Source organism: Aristolochia californica, unplaced genomic scaffold, assembly GCF_029961685.1.
Source record: "Aristolochia californica isolate CCGP_79_NKW_82.1479 unplaced genomic scaffold, dmAriCali1.0.hap1 SCAF_1, whole genome shotgun sequence".
In the NCBI taxonomy this organism is placed as follows: Eukaryota; Viridiplantae; Streptophyta; class Magnoliopsida; order Piperales; family Aristolochiaceae; genus Aristolochia; species Aristolochia californica.
Genome location: NW_027181770.1, coordinates 53430975 through 53450488, shown reverse-complemented (window position 1 = coordinate 53450488; position 19514 = coordinate 53430975). Strand labels below are relative to the sequence as shown.

At 34.8% G+C, this 19514-nt stretch overlaps 1 protein-coding gene across 1 annotated transcript in view; it reads right to left on the bottom strand.

The window, feature by feature from the left end:
• Positions 1–259: 259 nt before the first annotated feature.
• Positions 260–19514, bottom strand: part of LOC137951041 (uncharacterized) — a 30714-nt gene continuing 11459 nt past the window's right edge. Inside the window, exons 4-25 of the mRNA XM_068797610.1 lie at positions 18506–18611; positions 18309–18410; positions 18120–18179; positions 17896–17974; positions 17647–17794; positions 17186–17309; positions 9828–10008; positions 9635–9663; positions 9318–9466; positions 3081–3183; positions 2887–2982; positions 2743–2798; positions 2506–2629; positions 2310–2372; positions 2079–2138; positions 1816–1977; positions 1615–1688; positions 1438–1531; positions 1155–1291; positions 966–1046; positions 633–738; positions 260–461 (exon numbers count right to left, since the gene is read on the bottom strand). Coding sequence (XP_068653711.1) covers positions 390–461; positions 633–738; positions 966–1046; positions 1155–1291; positions 1438–1531; positions 1615–1688; positions 1816–1977; positions 2079–2138; positions 2310–2372; positions 2506–2629; positions 2743–2798; positions 2887–2982; positions 3081–3183; positions 9318–9466; positions 9635–9663; positions 9828–10008; positions 17186–17309; positions 17647–17794; positions 17896–17974; positions 18120–18179; positions 18309–18410; positions 18506–18611 — 2206 coding nt within the window. The 3' untranslated portion in view covers positions 260–389. The remainder of the gene's footprint in view (positions 462–632; positions 739–965; positions 1047–1154; positions 1292–1437; positions 1532–1614; positions 1689–1815; positions 1978–2078; positions 2139–2309; positions 2373–2505; positions 2630–2742; positions 2799–2886; positions 2983–3080; positions 3184–9317; positions 9467–9634; positions 9664–9827; positions 10009–17185; positions 17310–17646; positions 17795–17895; positions 17975–18119; positions 18180–18308; positions 18411–18505; positions 18612–19514) is intronic.

Here is a 19514-nt window from a genome sequence, read left to right as displayed (position 1 = left end):
AAAGTTAACTTATGTCATGAATTGGTTGTAAGAAGGGGGACAAGTATATGACATAAAAGGGCTAAAACATCCACTTTTATAAAATAATCAAAGAGGAACTCGAGATGCTAACTTCAACCCTTTTCTGCTCCTTGAGTACTTAATAGTTGAAAATGGATATTGGTGGAATATTAGGAAAAATCAATCTATCGATAACATGTATGGGTATCTACTTGTTCAACTGGAAACAAATAGAAACTAATAGCAACTCCTGGGAACTCATAGATACTCATACAAACAGGTTTATTTATTACATGTAATTATCGTTTTATAAGTCTATGGAAACAGATACTTATAAGCCCTAGAGGACATGCAAGGAAAAAGAAAAGCATGGGCCTTATAGCGAAGTCTCAGTATGCAGATGGCAGGGTCTTGTATGGATCACTGAATGCATCAAAATTGCTAGGTCGGGAAAAGACAATCTACATCATTGGACAGCCATTATTAGAGCTTTTGAATGCTGTACAGAAAAGAGTTAAAAAAGCTCAAAAGAAAACCTACAAACACTCAACAGAATCATTTAAATCATGGACTGTGGTTTGATCATGGGTATATTAAGCCTATGTGAGTTTGATGCAAGTCCAGACTTGTACCTGATAATCACCGAGTGTTCTCGACTTGAAACCAGCTGCACAATAAATAAAATAGTACTCCCACATACGTATGAACTTTTCATCAAAACCCAGCTCAAGAATTTGTCTAGAAAGCAAGAAATACTGGTTTTAAGTCAGATCCATGAGGATTTAACGATAAATAAACTGAAAATCTTAAGCTTACCATAGTGGAAACCAGAGGAATGTCCAGTCAAACACTATACTTTGAAAACACAGAAACAGCCAAAGAATACAGTGCAGTATGCTTTTGCAGATTTCAGATAAAACTATACTTTCATGTCAATTAATCGACTAAAAGCCGACATTCCTTACCTCTGCTTTGCCATGAAATTATCACGCCAATACAGCAACGTTTGGTAGTAATGAATGCCGATGTTTTCCAGATGCTCGACACTGCATTCCACGAATATTTAAAGCTGGAGAAAGTTTCGCGAAGGAGATGGAGAGAGAGAGAGAAGCAAAACTTCTTCAGAAAAAAAAGTAAAGTCAATGATGTTTTACCAGAGATTAGAAGCAGCTGCCATAGCTGATGTAACTCTATTTAAAGATGGAAGACATCCACCAGGGAAAATATATTCTTTCATAAAGCTTGGGTTTCTCCGATACTCATCATATCGGTCATCTGGCACTGAAATAAACTGAAAGGAAATTCCAAAGGCAGTCATTGAAAAGAACAGACATGAATTCTGGGCAATAAAATTACCTGAACCATCCAACTAGTAAATGGTCAAGAAATATAAAGTTAGAACCATAGGAGTAACATAACTAATTTCAGCTATATAACCTGAAGGATAAGGAGACCATCCTTAGCTAGAACTGATTCACAACATTTAAAGAACTCCTCCATGAATTCGTGACCAACTCCTTCAAGCATTCCACTGTAGAAAAAAATATTGTCAGTCTCAGCTGATCAACCACATAAACCAGAAGCTCATAGAAGTTCAAAAGATGATGAGCTTACCAAGATATAATTCTGTTGAATTTGTGACTAATGGGTAGTTGACGATAGTCACAGAATAAGAACTTTATACGATCCTACAGAACAAATCATTTATGTTAAGTGTAAATGAAGTATGTTTGAAGTACTTTATTCAGTCGAGCCAGAAGAATTCAATTAGAGAGGGAAACTTGTAAGCAAGGATAATCTAGAAATATTAAGCACCTCGAGGCCTGCTTCTTTCACTTTTCTCTCAGCATACTTCAGTTGTTCTTCAGACAGAGTGATGCCTGTGTATTTGCATCCTGTTTGTTTCACAACTTCAATGGCCAGGCTTCCCCAACCACAGCCAAGCTCAAGTACTTCATGCTTTCTCTCAATTCTAGCCTACAAATATTTTGATAAGCATAATAAGCGAATTTATAAGGATGGCAGATCGTTGATCCTAGTCAAAACCATTCTAAAAGCCACTTGATGTTTGGCCTAACCTTTTGAATGAGGAGAGAAATTTTTCGCAGCTGTGCGACCTTTAGGTTTTCTGTCTCGTTCTGTTTAAAATTTTACAAACAGGAAAATGTCTTCAGTCTCATTCTTTTAAAAGGTTTTACAAATAGGATAAAAATCCAACAAATAGAATGTATCACATGCTACAGAAACAAAGAAACAAGTCTATTATGGAAAAATGAATCAGAGTTTCTCCGCAAGAAGTTGAAACGAACCTTAAATATTGCACATGAATACGTCATTGTTTCATCCAAGAACAAGGAAAAGAAGTCATTACCCTGAGAAAAAAAACAGCAACTATATCAGACATATTCCTCACTGGATATCTACCAGATTAATAAAATCAAATCGCAGTCCACATTGAAATCATGAAACAATAACAAAACTAATGCTTTACATTTATATACGAACCAGATCATAATGACGAGAAACATTTCGGGGAGCTTGTGCAATACTGTTTTGCCTTGAAAGATGTCGATAGATATATTTTGTAGAAGCTACTGCTGCAGTTGGAAGCATTGGTATCCACCAACCCCTGAAGCAAGTACGTAGCAGATCATCATGCATTGAAATAGTTCTTTAGCATCAAAAGAGACTTGTTTGAACTATGGTAGGGAAATAATGAGAAAATGGTAATGAAAACTGAACCATCTGTGTCTACACGCTGCATCAGAGCGAATTTGCTCCCCGTTTGCAATAAGAATCTGCAGAAAGTCATGAAAGGGTAAAAAATGCAAAAAATCAGCTCAAAGGGAAGTTGCAACAATCTGGAAAAAAGTGTGGGACTATTACCATGAATAAATTTAAGAAGCCGCCCTTTCTGTCCAGAAATGAAAAATCACCATCAATATAAGCATTTGCAAGACCTAGATCAGCCTCGGTGGCCACCTATTAATCAAGGAGTTTCTTTGGCAACTTATTACATGGTTATGGTTATGTACAAGTGACAAATTAAAATACAATTTAATATCTAAAAAAATGGGTACCTTCCAGTAGAACATGGGATTATGAACTTTCAGAACTGACTTCAGGCAATTTTTTTCATTTGTTCCTTCAAAAGTAAAAATTGTACCACCTTCTTCCAGCAAACTAGGTATACAAAAGAAATACTCAAGATAAATACTGGTCTTAAGTGGCAGGCTGTCAGTTCAATAACTTTAATATCAGCATCCAAGAACTCTAGTAAAGTGTTAAGCAAATGAGATAATCCTCAAGAACTCTAGCATTGTAAAGTGTTAGGCGTCCAGTTTCCAAACCTTAGGTATGAATTTGCATTTGGAGTTTAGGACATGCAAACTATTTCCAAGACCATGTTTTCCAAGTTTCATCAACTTTGTTTAAGCCTAAATCATGGAAAGCATTTTATTCTAAAGATTGCAAAACAAATACTAGGTTTAATCAATCACACATTGGCAGAAAGCCTCCAACTTTACAAGCTTGATTGATCAACCTGTTGGCCCAGGTGGCTTCTGAAGAGGGGGGAGAATCGGTAACTTCTAATTAATAACTTAAATTAGGCATGTAATGAAAAACATGTAATATTATGAATTCAATGTAAAGTAAACTTTCACACACCAGAGGTGGCAAAAAAAATTGTTAATGATGTTTCCCTTTTGCTATTCACCGCCCAAGAACCCTTGCTTTGGAAATTCCACTATTCAAAAACTTTAATAGCTGGAATTTATACAAAGAGATTCCGACTCTTTTTAAGTCACATGTAGCTCAATACATCTTTTTTATAAGTACAATCTTCCCAATAGATTAACTAGATTATAGCTCTAACTAGCCATTTCTATCTAAATTAGATAGGTTTTAGATGAACCTTTTACAAAATAAAATCAAAGAAAGGAAAAATAGGCTTACACCCAATTCTTGGAGAGTACCTCCCCCTTGAGAGATCCATGCATCCACTTCTTTTGCAATACAATATAGAGTAAGGGAGCTTGTCTAATATGAAATGCAAAGAAAGAAAGAGGAAATAGTAGTAGGATTTGCAAAGGTATAACTCTTAGAGGGAACTTACCTCAGATGGGTTTGGAGACTCAACAAGTGTAATGTTGGCCAATGGTTCAGGGGATAGAGCAGGTATGTTATCACGACCATGAACTGTTGAGTCATCAATCGACGCAATAGGCTTAGAAAACTCATTGGCTATAGAGAAACCAGGTGGCACACGGGTGGATGAATAAAAGGAATGCTCTTCAAAGAATGCTATATCACTAGAAACAAACATTTGCTTGAGAGAAGGATTGTAACACAAATATTCTTATATGAGTACGAGAATAGCCCAAAAAGAGACATTTTATCATCTTAAAATCTAATTTAGTAGTATGGGGGGATCTAACATGAACAAAATAGGTACACCCAAAAACTTTGAAAGGAAGAGAGAATAGCTCATTACCAGGAAAAAAATGAGAGTATGGTGTCTTATTACTAAGCATTGAAGAAGGTAACTTGTTAATAAGAAAACATGTCATAAGGCTGACATGTGGCCAGTAGAAATGAGGCACATGCATATGATGTAACAAAGCACGTGCAACCCCAAGAAGGTGTCTATTCTTTCTTTCAACCACACCATTTTTTTGTGGTGCGAAAACACAAGAATTTTGGTGAATGATGTCTTTATCTATACAAAAGGATTGAGGGAATAATCACAAAAATGAGAGAAATTTTCCCAAGAAGTGCATAATCTTGCTTTGATACTCTGAAAAATCTGCTATTTGGGTTACAAAGAAGAGCTTGGAGAGGAGCAACAATTGCTGCTTTGGAATGTGTGTCTAATAAGGACGCCCCCTTTTCTTTTAATTAAGGTTTTAAGTGATTTTTACGTAAAAGATAACAATACCCCTTAAAAATAAACTTACATATCTTCTAAAATACATCTCTAAAATGAATAAAAATTGAGCCGTAGGCATATGAAGACATTCTTACCTAACAAACATCATATAAGATAAAAACGTAATATATGAAATGATCAAAATACCGTTGAGTTGTTATTTTAACAAAAACAAAAACTCTTGGCCTCCTTGTGGTGTGTTCATATTTTCTTGAGTTAATTTTTTTTACTGTTATTCTCAATTCACCCCCTTCTTGAGAAACAACCTGGCCCAATAGAACCAACTAATAACTATTGGCAAGTAAATACATAATTATTAAGTTAAAAAATTGGATCTCTCTTCATGAAAGATCATTCTCCAAACCTGATTATGCATAACCAAAAAAAATGTTCAAATTTTTAGAAAGTCCTAGGTTATTTAATCATTTTAAAGATTAGAATGAGCACTGTGAAACTTGGACTAGTTTAGTCCAAAATACCCAAAGTTGAGAGGCATCTTTCAACCAATACGTATAGGAAATTTTCAAGCTTACACCAATTGTGATATTTTCTCTCACGCACAAACTCTCATTCTTAGATAACTCGCATGAGAAGTAGAGCACATGTACAACAATAGAATGCTGGACTTCTATACCTAGCAACATTCCCCTAATGCTTAGGCTTAAGCAAACAACCTTAGTCAAGACATTGAGAACCTACTCACATGAGGCCATATAAAACACAAACTCAGTTTTGCATTAAGAGGAAGAGGAAGATTAACACAAAAGGGCCCAAAACTCCAAAATTCCACTAAGGGAATTGTAAATAGCGGGTGTTGGTGAGTAACTCCATCCCTAGCCAAGTCATTTCCTGTTGGTGTTCCAAAGGACATTGATGGAATTGCAATAGAGGTGCGATGGATTAGGATTTTCAAATCTCTCTCTTGTATTTATAACTTTTTTGAGTGGGAATAGTCTCATATTGATAAATACCCAATAGACTCTTCTTTGGTTTGAGTTCTATTAAATAATCATCAATCAACCTTTCATGTAGCTTTTTGTAGAACAGTGTAAAGTGGCAAGTTTCACCATGAAACTTAAAAACAGGGACCCAAATTTGTCTCTAAGCATACCTTGAGCATTTATTTTCAAACTTAAGTCTTTAATAAGTATTTTCAAATGTTAATTTCTAATTCTACCCTTTTGTGAGAGAAATCCTTATTTTAGTCAAATCATTTAAAATCTACATGCACTTCAAATGCTCCAAATACATTCTGTTTTTTTTCTCTCTCTAAAATGCTAGATGCTTAGAAACACTCTGAAAGTGGCTATCTCTCCAAAGAATGTAACTTTTCCATTTCTCTTTAATGTTTTCTCCCTCCTCAAGTGGTTATCTAGAACCTTTAAGTCTAAAAGGGAATTCCCACTAGAGGTAGAATCTAGTTGTATGAGATTTTTTTTGGAGTGACTAGGAAGTGTAATTAGATATTGATTAAAGAGCATGTATAGAAGAGTCTTGCAGGACTCTCAAAAAAAGAAGTCTCATAGAACTAGAATTAATATAATGGAGTCTTACAGGAGTCTCATAGAAATAGGTCTCATAGAAGAGTCTCAGTTAAAGGTACTTTAGTTATATTAGTCTTCTAATTATGTTTAGATATTTAATTATTCAAAGAGTTATCTTAGACTTTGGGTGTAACTTGGAAAAGGGTAGTTTATTTGTAATCTGATTCCACTTGTTTCCTCTATTATAAATAGAGGCTCATTGTAGTCAGTTACAAACAAGTTAGTGAAATATTTCTCTTTTTCAATAATTTCACATTGTATCAAAGTGGGTTCTGTGTGTTGTTGCAGTCAACTGACAAAGATAATATGATCATTTTCTAGTTTATCATCTCTAGTATTTTAGGTTTGTATTCCACCTTTTTTGTGTCTTTCCTTTTCTAGTATCCATTGTTTCCTTTGGCATTTAAACCTTCACACTAAAATTTTCATATAGAAAATTATATATTTATGTAATGATCCTTGTGACTAATCTCTAACACAAAAATAATTTAGGCAATCGGAATTTTCTATAAAGATAAATCGATATTTAAAGTAGCAAAGGTTTGACAACAGAAGAGGTTCAAGAAGTAATAGAAAACTTCAATTTTTAGGCCTTTTTTGCTATCAAGAATGATACTTTATCTCAAGAAATATATGTCAGAAGAAAAATATGTAAGTCTACTTTCTAAAATATCAAATGAATTCTCAATCTGAGTATTCTAGAGGAGGGAGATATTGATATCGAAAGATTCAATGGTCATGCTAGCCAAAGAAGAAAGAGTACTCAGTTTGACTCGATTACATAATCCGAAATCTATCAGATTCTTCTCTTAGAAGAAGTATAGTTCAAGAAGGAATATTATTCTTGAATGAAAGATATCAATGTCTAGTTTCGTATGGAGCGAGTTTTATATCAATCTGATATATATATATATATATATATATATATATATATATATATAAGGAGATATTCTTGTTGGAGTTTTCAAGGGTCATACTACAAAATGAAGCAAATCAAGTTGTCATAAAAGATTTAGTGATGGAGATTTTTTTGTCAAATTAATTATACATTTAAATCTATTTGAGTCTAGTTTCTTGAGAAAAAAATTAATTGTGATTCTGAACTTTGGAGATACCAATCTCAGAAGTAGTAAAGGTTAGTTTTGCCAAAAGTCTCTCATTTCCCTATTTTCTCTCCTTTTATCTCTCCATGCATTTATGTGAATTGTGTTTATTTGTTTCTACAATTATCTTCCACATTGTTATCTCTGAAAACTTGCGGTCACCCCCCAAAACTCATATTTGGTGAAATTTGTTAAGTTATTTAAGTTCTACCATTATAATCTCCCCTAGTTTTTTTTTAAAAGGTTCACTCTAGATTCGTTTAGAAGTATGAGTGTTGCATAGTCATCTTCTTCCGATTAAATTTATTTTCCTCTAGTATTTCTTCAGTTTATCATCTTGTGTTTGTATCACTTCAGAGCAATGCCTAAAACCCACTACCTAAAAAATATAGGCGTGTGTCCAAGATCCAATTAGAGTAAAGTCCTTCTTCACCCAAGAAGTGATTTGTGTTTGAGATACCCTTAAAAAGTGAGTAGTCTCTTTGTTGTGTCCTAAAGTTGGGTCTTTTTCGCCTTTATAATTGAGCGAACAATGTTTTAAACTATGACCATTTTGACTGGTGTATGGAACTTTGTCGTAGGCCTAAGACTAATTTTCTTCTCCCTTATTGTGTTTTGTCCAAGCTAGATCCCTATGTCCTTTTAATCCCCAACTTGAAGGAAAAAAGTAGAAGAAAAAGTACAAGAAAGAGGTATTTTATTTAAGATATTTTGGTAACTTTTATGTGACCAAAATATTCAAGAAAGGGTGAGAACAAAATATGAAGATTTTGCATTTATCATGATTTTTTTTCAGCAAAAGAAGATTGATGACTAATAATATTTTTCCTTGGACTCTGAAGTTATAAACTCCAATTTGAGGGGGAGTATTGAAAAGTAATTATGGAAGAGTTTTGCATGACTCTCACAATAAGAAGTCTCACTGAAGTAGAGAAATTATGCTAAAGAGCCCTTGTTACAATTATAATGGCTATTTTACCTTTAAGTTCCTACATATATAGTTATTGTTTTGCTTGGTCTATAATCCGTAGACACTTGGAAGGCCCTAGCAAGGGTCCACTAGCCAAGCATAACATTTTAAAGGAAGGTATCATGCCAAAAGGAAGTGAAATCTCCAATTTTTTACATGGACAAAAAACCCATTGTAAAAAAAAGTATATTGTTGAAGAATCTTACATGACTCTGATAGAACAAAATCTCTCAAAGAAGCCATTAAGACTTAATAGAGTCTCATGAGACGAACTCCCATAAAGTGTCTTACTTCAAAGGTATTTTAGTTATTTTAGTTCTCTTTAATAGTTGTTTACTTTAATTCTAGGAGTTCTATTCTAGGTATAACTGGGACATAGGTAATTTATTTATACTTTGATTATTTTTCTCTCCTAAAATTTTAACATAATATGATTTTCCCAAGGTTGACACAAGGGGTGTCACAACCATTTTTGTGAGTGTAGAGTCCATGATTTTGATTCACTTAATGCCAAGACAATCTCTTTTTTTTTTTTTTTTGTGTGTGTGTGTGCAAATATCATCCCAATTGACCATAGGAAATTTAAATTTTATGGAGGTACCCTTCTATAGGAATCTTCTTTCCATAGCCCCAAATGTGACCAATGAGGAGGGCCATGAGTTCCAAATATGATTATATTAAATGTAAAATATGAAATAGGTAAAAGCAATTGATGAATTGATAAAAGTTCAGAAAAAGAAAGAAGTACAAGATAACAAATGTTAACTCACATTACACAACCGGTGGAGATGTAACGGTCAAGAAACCTAGTGACGATAAACTGTGCTACAGTTTCAACCATAGTAAGTACCATATATTTTTTGTTGTTCATTAGAGTGCAAGCTTTCCCAAGTACCCCATTTGCAGCAGCTATGCTAGCCTGAACCGATGAAGATTCAAGATAAAATTTGTAATGAAGATACAAAAAAATGTTTAGACGCATCAAAGATAGCATGAAAGGGACATCAAGAATAAAGGTAAATGAACCTATAGGCAAGCTACCCTTTACAATGATAGTTCATTTTGCATAAGCAAGAGTTGTAATCACCTTTAAGCCATCTTCATCGAAACCATAACCTGTTGAAAGAATGTATAAACGGTTGAGGAAACTTGAGATAACTATAAACTCAAGTGAAAACACTAACCATAAACTCACTTTTATCCTAGGGTCTTTAGAACTTAGAGAATTTACAACTGCAAACTACACTACAAACATTCCTATAAATAAATCATATTCTGACCTTGGTATGTACCGCAATACCATATTCCTCTTGTTCTCTGAATGCCATCAAGCTCAAGCAAGGCTTTGGTGGCTGCAACTGACAGAATAGGATGGCTTGTTGACCACTTGATCACAATATTTTGAGGCTCATGAAGTGGGTTTAGAGTCACAAGGAAAGGAAGTCCAGTGTCATCAATATTCTGCAAGTTCAGATAGCCATTTAATACCCAAAGAGTTTCAACAAGAAATTTTCACAATTTAAGTTAGATAATTACATTCAACATTATAGTTAAAAGGAATAGTAAGACCTGCATTTATCTAAGCATTATTTGTACATATATTCACTAAGATTTTTGAAAGATATTATTTTGAGTTAATTAGATTTTATTGAGAAAGTAAATTCTTAAGTTTTGTGAGTTCTAGAGATATAAATATAATTTTGATATTATTTTAATTATAAATTTGGGAAGGGGTCAATAAACCTTAATCTGTATTATTCTTTTATTTTAAAATTCTTATACAATATCAGAGCACCTTGATTAGGGTCAATTAGTTCATAATATTCTATTAATTGCTTCTATTTATTTTATTTATCTCTTGTTAATTTATTGAAATAGTCTCCAACTGCAATCTCCATTTAGGTTCTTGTCCTTCATTAAGTCTCCCCCTTGCCTATCTTGTTGTTTTTGTTCACTAATATGGTACATCTCATTGTTTCGTTGCTTTCAACTGTTTTGTGGGATAAATCAACCAATTATCTTCTTTTTTGACAAATTGCTTTTAACACTTTAAATTGCTCAGGTTCGATTTCCATTCATGGCCATCAATCATGCTAAATACAATACTCATTAGAAATAAATTCTGTCAAAAGACATCCACGTATGTATGGTGGCATTATGATAAATTAGGCAACTCTTCAATACGAGGTGCTATGACTTTGTAATTATACAAGTTGGTGTATATCCTTTTATCTCTTTCTTCTCTTAAGAGGTGTAGTTCCCAAAGCATTATTGATATTGTAAAAATTTGTCTACATTTATAATGTAGTCCAATGGGCATAGGGAAGAGCATCAAACTCTAGCCCCTAGAGCCTCATTCCCCTCTTGGAATGCGTTCGTTCTCTCTCTCCCAAGATCTAGAGGTCCTCTCTTCCCTCTTCTTTTATCTCCTTCTTCTCATCTCTCCTTCCTTTGAGATCACTTGTGTTTATGTGAAGGCCCTAGGAATCGACATAGTATTGAAACATGCAAAGATTTGACTTGGAAAAGGAGAAGAAGATGGGGAAGAAAGGGGAGAATATGAAAAAGAAGAAAAATAAAAAAGAGGGGTTTTTTGTTTTTCCCTTTAACCTTCTTCATTCCAATTCCTATTTTTGTTGGATTTGTCACTCTTTTACCATCATTTTCACATAGCAAATTATATACTTCTGTAAATAACTTTGAGTCTAATTTCATAAGAAAAAATAATTTTTTCAATCAAAGTTTTATAAAAGAAAAATCAATAGCAAAAGCAACAAAGATCATACAAAAACAAAATTTGAGTAGTAGTAGACAACCTCAACTTTCTGAACAATTTTTACCAACATGATGGAGAATTTATATAAAGATATCTATTTCAAAAGAAATATTTATGCCTAATTTATATTCCAATAAACTATTTCTCAATATGATCTTTCTAGGGAGAAATATCCACATTGGAAGAATCAAAGGTCATTGTTGATAGCCTGTTGTATGCAAAAATCTGAATTTAAACCAATTCTTTTGCTTTACTTTTCGAGTTGCTAATCTTGGTTAAGTTTCCTATTTGTTTCAAATTATAGTTAAAATTTTACCAACTTGAGTAACTTTCCTTCCTTAAAAGTTTTCTTTCTTTAATCTCACATTAAGTTCCTTAAGAGAAGTCTTTCCTATATAAGTTTAGTTTCTTGTTTGATAAAGTCTGAAAATATTAAGTTAGAAAGTCTTGTTTCCTCATTCTAAAATCCAAATATTAGTGTCCTAAACCTCCATTTTCCAATATCTCTCTCTTGAATGTTTTCTTTTCAAATTGGTTAAGTTGAGTTAAAAACTAATTGCCTTATATAAAAAGTCTATTTTTAGAAACTTTCTATTATTGTATTCCATCTCAAAAATTTTTATTAGAGTTTTTGTAAGTTTCCTCAATCATCATGTTCATAGAGGAATTTTTTATCTCCCTCTTGAGTCAAACGTGGTCACTTTTTATCCATCCATTGGTCTAAAAACACTTCCGTCTTATTTGAAAGTATGAAGAGTTGTATTATGTGCATCCTTCCATTTGAATTCTAAGAGTTCTATCTTTTTATTCACACCCTTAATGATTCAAATTGGTTTAATCTCACATTAAGTTATTCTTTAATTTTTTTTAAATTGGTTTAAAGCAATGCCTATAGAGCTACTACTACTTGCAAATTAGAAGTGTGTACAACATCCATCTTAATTCAATTTTTTTTCCAAGTGGTTATTTTAAGTTACCCTTAAAATGTGAGTAGAGTCTTTTCATTGCCCTAAAATGGGTTGGGCTGCCTTTAAATTTGAGTGACTATTTCAGGTTGGAATTCTGCCATTGGGATAGGGGTGTTTTTTTTTTTCTTCTCATTGTACAATTTGGGTCTCTTGGTAAAGAACAAAGAGATCACTAGCTTGAGGAGGAGAAGTAGAGAAAAACACAACCAACAATGAAAAATTCCACGTGTTGTGATAACCAAATTTTATGTCACTAAAATTTTCAAGTAAGACGGAGAACAAGATGAAGACTACAAGCAAGTCAAACAAGAACAAGACGAATTGAAGAAAGACAATCAAAATTTCTTTTTGAAGCCACACAAGTTTCTTGATCAAAATTATTTACGAAATGAAGTTACAAACACCAGTTTGAGGGGAGTGTTAAAAGACATCCACGAGTGTAGGGAGGCATTATGGCAAATAGGATAGCTCTTTGATAAGAAATGGCATGACTTTATAATTATATAAACTTGTGTATGTCCTTTTATGTCTATCTTCTCTTAAGAGGTGTAACTCTAAGGACATTACTGATATTTGAAAATATTCTTTACAACTATAAGTACAACTCAATGGCACGGGGAAGAGCATTAAGCTCTAACCTCTTGAGCCTCATTCCCCTCTTGAAATTTCTCCATTCTCTCTCCCAAAAGTTAGAGTTCCTCTCTTCTTTCCTGTTCTCCTCTCCTTACTCTCTTCTCTCCTCTTCTTCTTTCCCCTTTTCTTCTCTCTATCCCTTGAGATCGCTTATGCTTATGTGAAGGCCTTAGACATCAACAAATTTCCATCAAGAAAAAGTCCTTATTGCTAGAAAGCAAGTCAATGATGATATCCATAAGCTGAATTTTTTTTGCATAAAATTTGATTACCATGAGATTAACTCCTCTTCTCTCTTGGCAACATGTAAATCAATTTGATAAACCATGAGAAAGGTTGATCCTTCCTTGACCTAAATTCCTTCGGTCAGGCTGAAAATTTTGAGAACTACCTCTACAATCAACATCCATAGGCAAAAAAGAAGAATCCACAAAGTTTTTTGTCGTTTGTAGCTAGGCAAGTAGTTGTAATTAAGATTGGTCGTAGGTTCAATGGAAAATTTTGGCTAGTTTCCAGGTTATGGGCGATTCGGTCTCCCTTGCTTTGTTGAGAAGTGGAAAGGATGGAAGTTTCAGTGGGAAATCTTAGTTATACACTTTCTGGCAAGTGCGACAATTGGGATTGTCTGGATGTTTCCTCTATGCAAAAAGGGATGCTAAAACCAATGATCTCCCTTCCACTCTTGGATTATTACAGAAATAGGTCCTTCAACAGACTTCAGTCCAAGAGCTACCTGTGTTTTCTCCAACCTCCAGTACAACATTGTCTTTCCACTACAGTGACTGAAAAAACTTATGACGAAGTAAAAAAAGAGAAAGAATCATCAGATTCTGGTGAGACAGAGATCGTTTAGAGTAATAATCATCAGGCCAAATTGCCAAAGGATTCTGGTGAAAGCGGTTCTTCAGCTATCGGATGGTGCCGCTCATGATCTCGTTGGTGACTGCGCTGCCTATCGAAAAATTCTAGATGAAGGTTTTGTCCATGACCTAGTTTTCGATCGGCTCGTTCAAGTTTTCGCTCATTCCACAGCCTTTCAATACCGAGTAGCAGCAACTTTTTTGGTCACTGCAGAATTTGTTCCTTGCCGTGCAATGTGAAGATTTTTGAATGGCGTATCATAGAAAGAAAAGCGCCAATAATCTACCACCACTGGAGACGAAGAAGTGTTTCGGTTGGTGCTGAATCTTCGATCGTTATTTCGGACTAAGCTATATATTTCCGCTGCAGCATACGCTTATACAGAAATTTCTTTTCTCGGATAAGGGAATTTAAGGAGTAGAGTTATTGGCATTTCGAAGCTAGAAGACGAGTGTCAACTCGACCATAGCTGTTGTTTACCTTGGTGAGACCGGAGGTAATCCTAAGACCTACCTTGCATTGCAGTGAAGGTTTTCAATGGACAAGGTTTGGAGCCATGAATATACAAAGATCATACTTGATATGGACAAATTTGAGTCAAGAGGGAGATGCTTGAATTTGGAGAGAGATTTGCAGTGAGCCGGAACTGAGAAATAGTAAGTAGGCAGTTGTTGATAGTGATGATTTTTTTTTTGTCTATCTCGCTCATGTAAGTGACTTAGGTCACACGAGCGATAGTCACACGTGCAGATTTCTCCTTTAGGGCTTCAATTAATTAGGTTGATTAATAGAGCTTAATCGAAGCTCGACACAGTGCGACTGGCTGGCTCCCAGTCTTCAACGATGGTGACGTAGGTGAAGGTCGATGGCAACAATGGAAATCTCCCAAAATGGAGGAAGGAGTTCGGTGCCGGTGAGAGGTGATGACAACAGCATCCCTACAAATCCGGCAAGGGTCGGGATGGTCTAGTTGTTGTGGTTGGGGTACGACAAGCCCACAGTGTGAGATTTGGGGGAGAGAAAGAGCCCATCGACATCAACAACTGTGCGGTCGGTGATTCAACATGAAATCATAAAAAAAAATCGATGATCAAAATTCAAAATCAACAGGCAGTGGCAACGGGGAGGCCCGAATCAATGGACGGTGAAGTTGACAACGAGTTTTAATCGATGCGATGTCGTGTGACAACCCTGATAGTGGTTTGCGATGGTCTCCTTTTAGAAATGGTGACTGAGGCTTGAAACAGTGATTGAAAATTTGTCAGAAAAGGTCGCAAGCAAAGATGGAACGAAGGGGAATGGTAGAGACGTGAGTAGGTTTGCTTGCTACTTCTGGTGCTCTCGTTGAGGACGGAGCAATCAATTTTGGGTATGACGAGATTGTCAGTGTAGGGTGGATCAAAGGTGTCGCATAAGCAGAGGAGAAAGGGAAGAGGATGAGATGGTGGGGATGCAATCCATCACATCTGGTGACTCAACTTGAATTGTTGGAGGCGCACGAAAGTCAACCTGTGCAAGTTTCTGTCAGAGAGCGCGTTGTAGAGAGGGAGTGACCGACACAAAGGATTTTGAACAAAAAAAATTAGAATAAGGCAAATGTAGAGGATTAATCGATATGCTCTGATACCATATGAGAAGGTAAACTGAACCACATCTTTGCATTGATTAAGAGTGGTATTTATATAATTTAGAAAAAAAGAATAAATACAATCATGGAGATCTTATTTTCTAAACCGAAGGGAAAATAAAAAATCTTATCTCCTAAATAGAAGAGAAGATAATCCCTTATCAATATGAGAAGCTAAACTAAACCACATCTTTGCATTGATTAAGAGTGGTATTTACAATTTTAGAAAAAAAGGATAAATACAATGATGGAGATCTTATTTCCTAGACCGAAGGGAATATAAGAAATTCTCCTAAACAAAAGTGAAGATAGAAACCGAACTGAACCACATCTTTGCATTGATTAAGAGTGGTATTTATATAATTTATAACATAAAGGATAAATACAATCATAGAGATCTATCTCCTATACCAAATGGAAGATAAGTAATCTTATCTCCTAAACAGAAGAGAAGATAATCCCTTATCAATATGATAAGTTGATATGAACGACGTATTTGCATTGATTAAGAGTGATATTTATATAATTTAGAACAAAAAGGATAAATAAAATCATGGAGATCTTATCTCCTAAATTGAAGGGAAGACAAGAAATCTTATCTCCTAAACAGAAGGGAAGATAATCCCTTATCATGCCCCCTCAAGATAGGCCACGGTTAGAGAGGCCAACCTTGTCTCGTAGCAACTAAAACTATGAATGTGGCATTGACTTTGTAAGGAGATTATACCTGATAAGGACGAATTTGAGCCAAGAATGAGAGACTTGAATTTGGGGAGAGATTTGTAGGGAATGTTTTTTTTTGAGTCATTAATGTACCCAAGAAAATCATACCTGATAAGGATAAATTTGAGCCAAGACAAAGATGCTTAAATTGGGAGAGAAATTTGCAGTGAGCTGGAATTGATAAATAGTACACTGACAGTTGTTGATTGTGAGGATTTTTTCTCTCTCTCACATATGTGAGTGACCGAGGTCACACGTATGATAGTCACACGTGTGCGCAATTCCCCTTTAGGGCTTCAATTAATAAGGCAGATTAATCGAAGCTCGACACAGGGGGAGCGTGATTGGCTAGCTCGCAATCTTTGACAACGACGACATAGGTGATGGTCTTCGGCGATGGCAATAGAGGTGAAGGTCGATAATGAGTAAGGAAATGTTCAAAAATTAAGGAGCTTGGTGTCGGTGAGAGGTGACAACGACAACATCGCTGGGAATTCGGTGAGGGTCGGGAAGGTCTGGTTGGTGGAAACGAAGAAGATTGCTACATTTTATTTGGGCAAGTTGTCAACATTGCCATATGCTCTCTAACTTGAGGGTGAGAAAAAGAAGAATATATGTTTTCAGTTAAGTTCAAAAGTCAAAGACTTCAAAAGCTACGAATTTTGAAGCTTTTGAAGCTACATAGATAAGCAATTTTAAAAGATCAAATTTGTATTTTCATTTATGTATTTTACTTTATGGGATTATGAGACAAATTTTGTAAAAATTTAAAGTGCTTATATGCTCCAATTTGAGGGTCAGTGACGGAAGACATTAGTTTGAATAGATATTAGGTTAAATTATTAGGTTTTAAGTGATTTAGGGGAAACGATATAATTTCGTAATTATTTTAGATATCAACAAGAGAGGAGTTTGTAAATCCTATTCTCTCGTATTCTTCCTTACTTGTAAAATTCAATAGAGATTTCTTCATTGCCTATGATACACAAATGGAAGGATTTTTATTCAAGAATTAACGCGAGATCTTGCAAAAATAGAGCGTTTACAAACCTGAATCACATTGAGCCAATATGTGAGGCATGCTTCGTTACTCGTGTTTCCAAGAAAATTCCAGGCACTCCACGCTGATGGGTTCTTAGGCATCAAATTTTTATCACGGTGAAGGAAAATATCACTGCCAATATAGAAATATTAAGATTTAAACGAGAAATTTATGGCATAAAAAGATATTTGTACTACTCTTTTTCGCATTATTTTACATAAATAAACAAACCTTGATCCTATCGGCAAATATGTATCTCTGTGACAAGGGTAGTTTAGGTACTTGTATGTTCAGTGTTTCCCCTCTCCTTAGGTTTAAGTTTAGTTAATGGTTAGAATATAGATTCGTATGTAAGTAAGGAAAAGATGGTGTTTACATAATTTCATCCCTTCTCAAACTAAAGTTAGCATTCTCACGAATGGTTGTCTAAATGTCATGGGACTCTCAAGGGACGGTGAAGACAAGTTACCTGTAGACATATTGAAATGCACCAAGGATTCTGGTTTCTTCATTAGTTGCTTCTTCTCCTAATGCTCTCAAGGCATCTGGTGCATGTGTAGCAATGATACATCCATCGAACATCTCTTGGTTACCATTTACAACTGATACACAACAACCTGGCACACAAGGAACTACTTGTAGCAGCTTAACCCTCGAAAACTAAGCATCAGAAGAACTTGATGAATCTTCTTCTGTTACTCTTTTCTTGAAAGCTTACCTCCATTGGTTGTTGAAACAGAGTTAACCTCACAGCTTGTTCGTATCTGACAATATCGTTTCTCCAGTGCATGTCTGACCTGTTAGTTACCAGTTCGTTTTAAGAACATTAAAGCGATATTGTCGGATACATATTCTTCTTAAATCACTGAGATGCGGGCAAGCATTTGCCCATGGCAAGGTGATTGTTCATCATAATAGTACGAACAAAAAGAAGGTAATCACCTTTGTAACGAAAGAATGGGATTGTCCTTTAACAGTGAACCACTGTGTCTGACCAAAAAACTGCAGGGTAAAATTGAACGGGAAGTAAGACAATTGTTGCGGTGTGACTCCATAGAGTTTTCAAATAGGAAAGCTGCAAGTGACAAACATGATGGATAGAAAATAACATTATAAAATATAAAATTTTACCTGAAGAGCGTGATGATTACGGCAATAGGAAAGCACAGAAAAAGCTGAAAACTCCATTACTCTTTCTGAAGGACATGACCATATCGAACCGCAAATTGGAATCTACAAAATTTCATTATCGAAATAACACAACATGAGTAAAACCAAAACAACGGACATTGAGCTTTCACTTTTATTAAAGATTTATGGAATCTCACCAGATACGCCTTTTGAAACAATTGAGAATAAGCATACTTCTTGGCGAAACTGTCCAGGGTTTCATTACGATCCAAATCTGGGTTATTCTCAAGCACTTCAAGGTACCTAGAAGGAGCTGAAGAATTTTACATTTGAAACACCAAAAGAAATTCAAACGAGCAAAGTGAAGCACTTTACTGAACTTAGTCAAAATAGAATAGAAGAAGGAAATGAAAACACTTCAGTTTATTCCAAAGCTAAGTTTTTCTGATTTAAATGAAAACTCCCCGTGCAAGTCACTCTCCTAATTTTTCTTTCTTTCTTTTTAAAGCATGATGACGTTCATAAATAGAAAAGCGAGAGCCCAAGATGCATACCTCAAGCTATGGCAGACAAACTTTCAAGAATTTTCAGAGACACGTCTAGTCTATCCAAAGTCCCATTGACGGAGAAAACTCAGGTTGTTTTATTAGACTAAATCTCATTTAAAGTACTCCTTAAAACCCTCTTTCCCGTCTAAAAGAGGAAGAAGTTGTAATTGCCCACTATCCCTATATCTAAGGGAAACCACCTAATAATGGGTCAAACCTAAAAAAGGGGAACAATTAATATTCTCCCACTTAACCCATTCAATACTTTATATGTACCATCCAATATTAACACATTCTCAAAACTTTTTCTCATAGACATAATATCCTTTATACCCAAACAAAAGAATTTAAACTGCATGGATTGTGACGGTAAGTCCTTTAGAACAAGTATTACTTTCCACGTATCACAATGCAACTTTCTCCTTTGAATGAGAATCATATGTGGCACATATCTTTATGAATGAACTTCTAAATGCTCACTTAGGATCACAAAAATTTAAACATACACTGTCATTCTCTAAACTCCATGTATAAAACTAAATAAGAGATGACAATATGAAATTAATGGATTTTTTTAATTGAAAAAATGTGATACTAACATAAAAGTTATCTCAATCAGATTAAAACTACATAGTAGAACTAAATCTCATATGTTCAA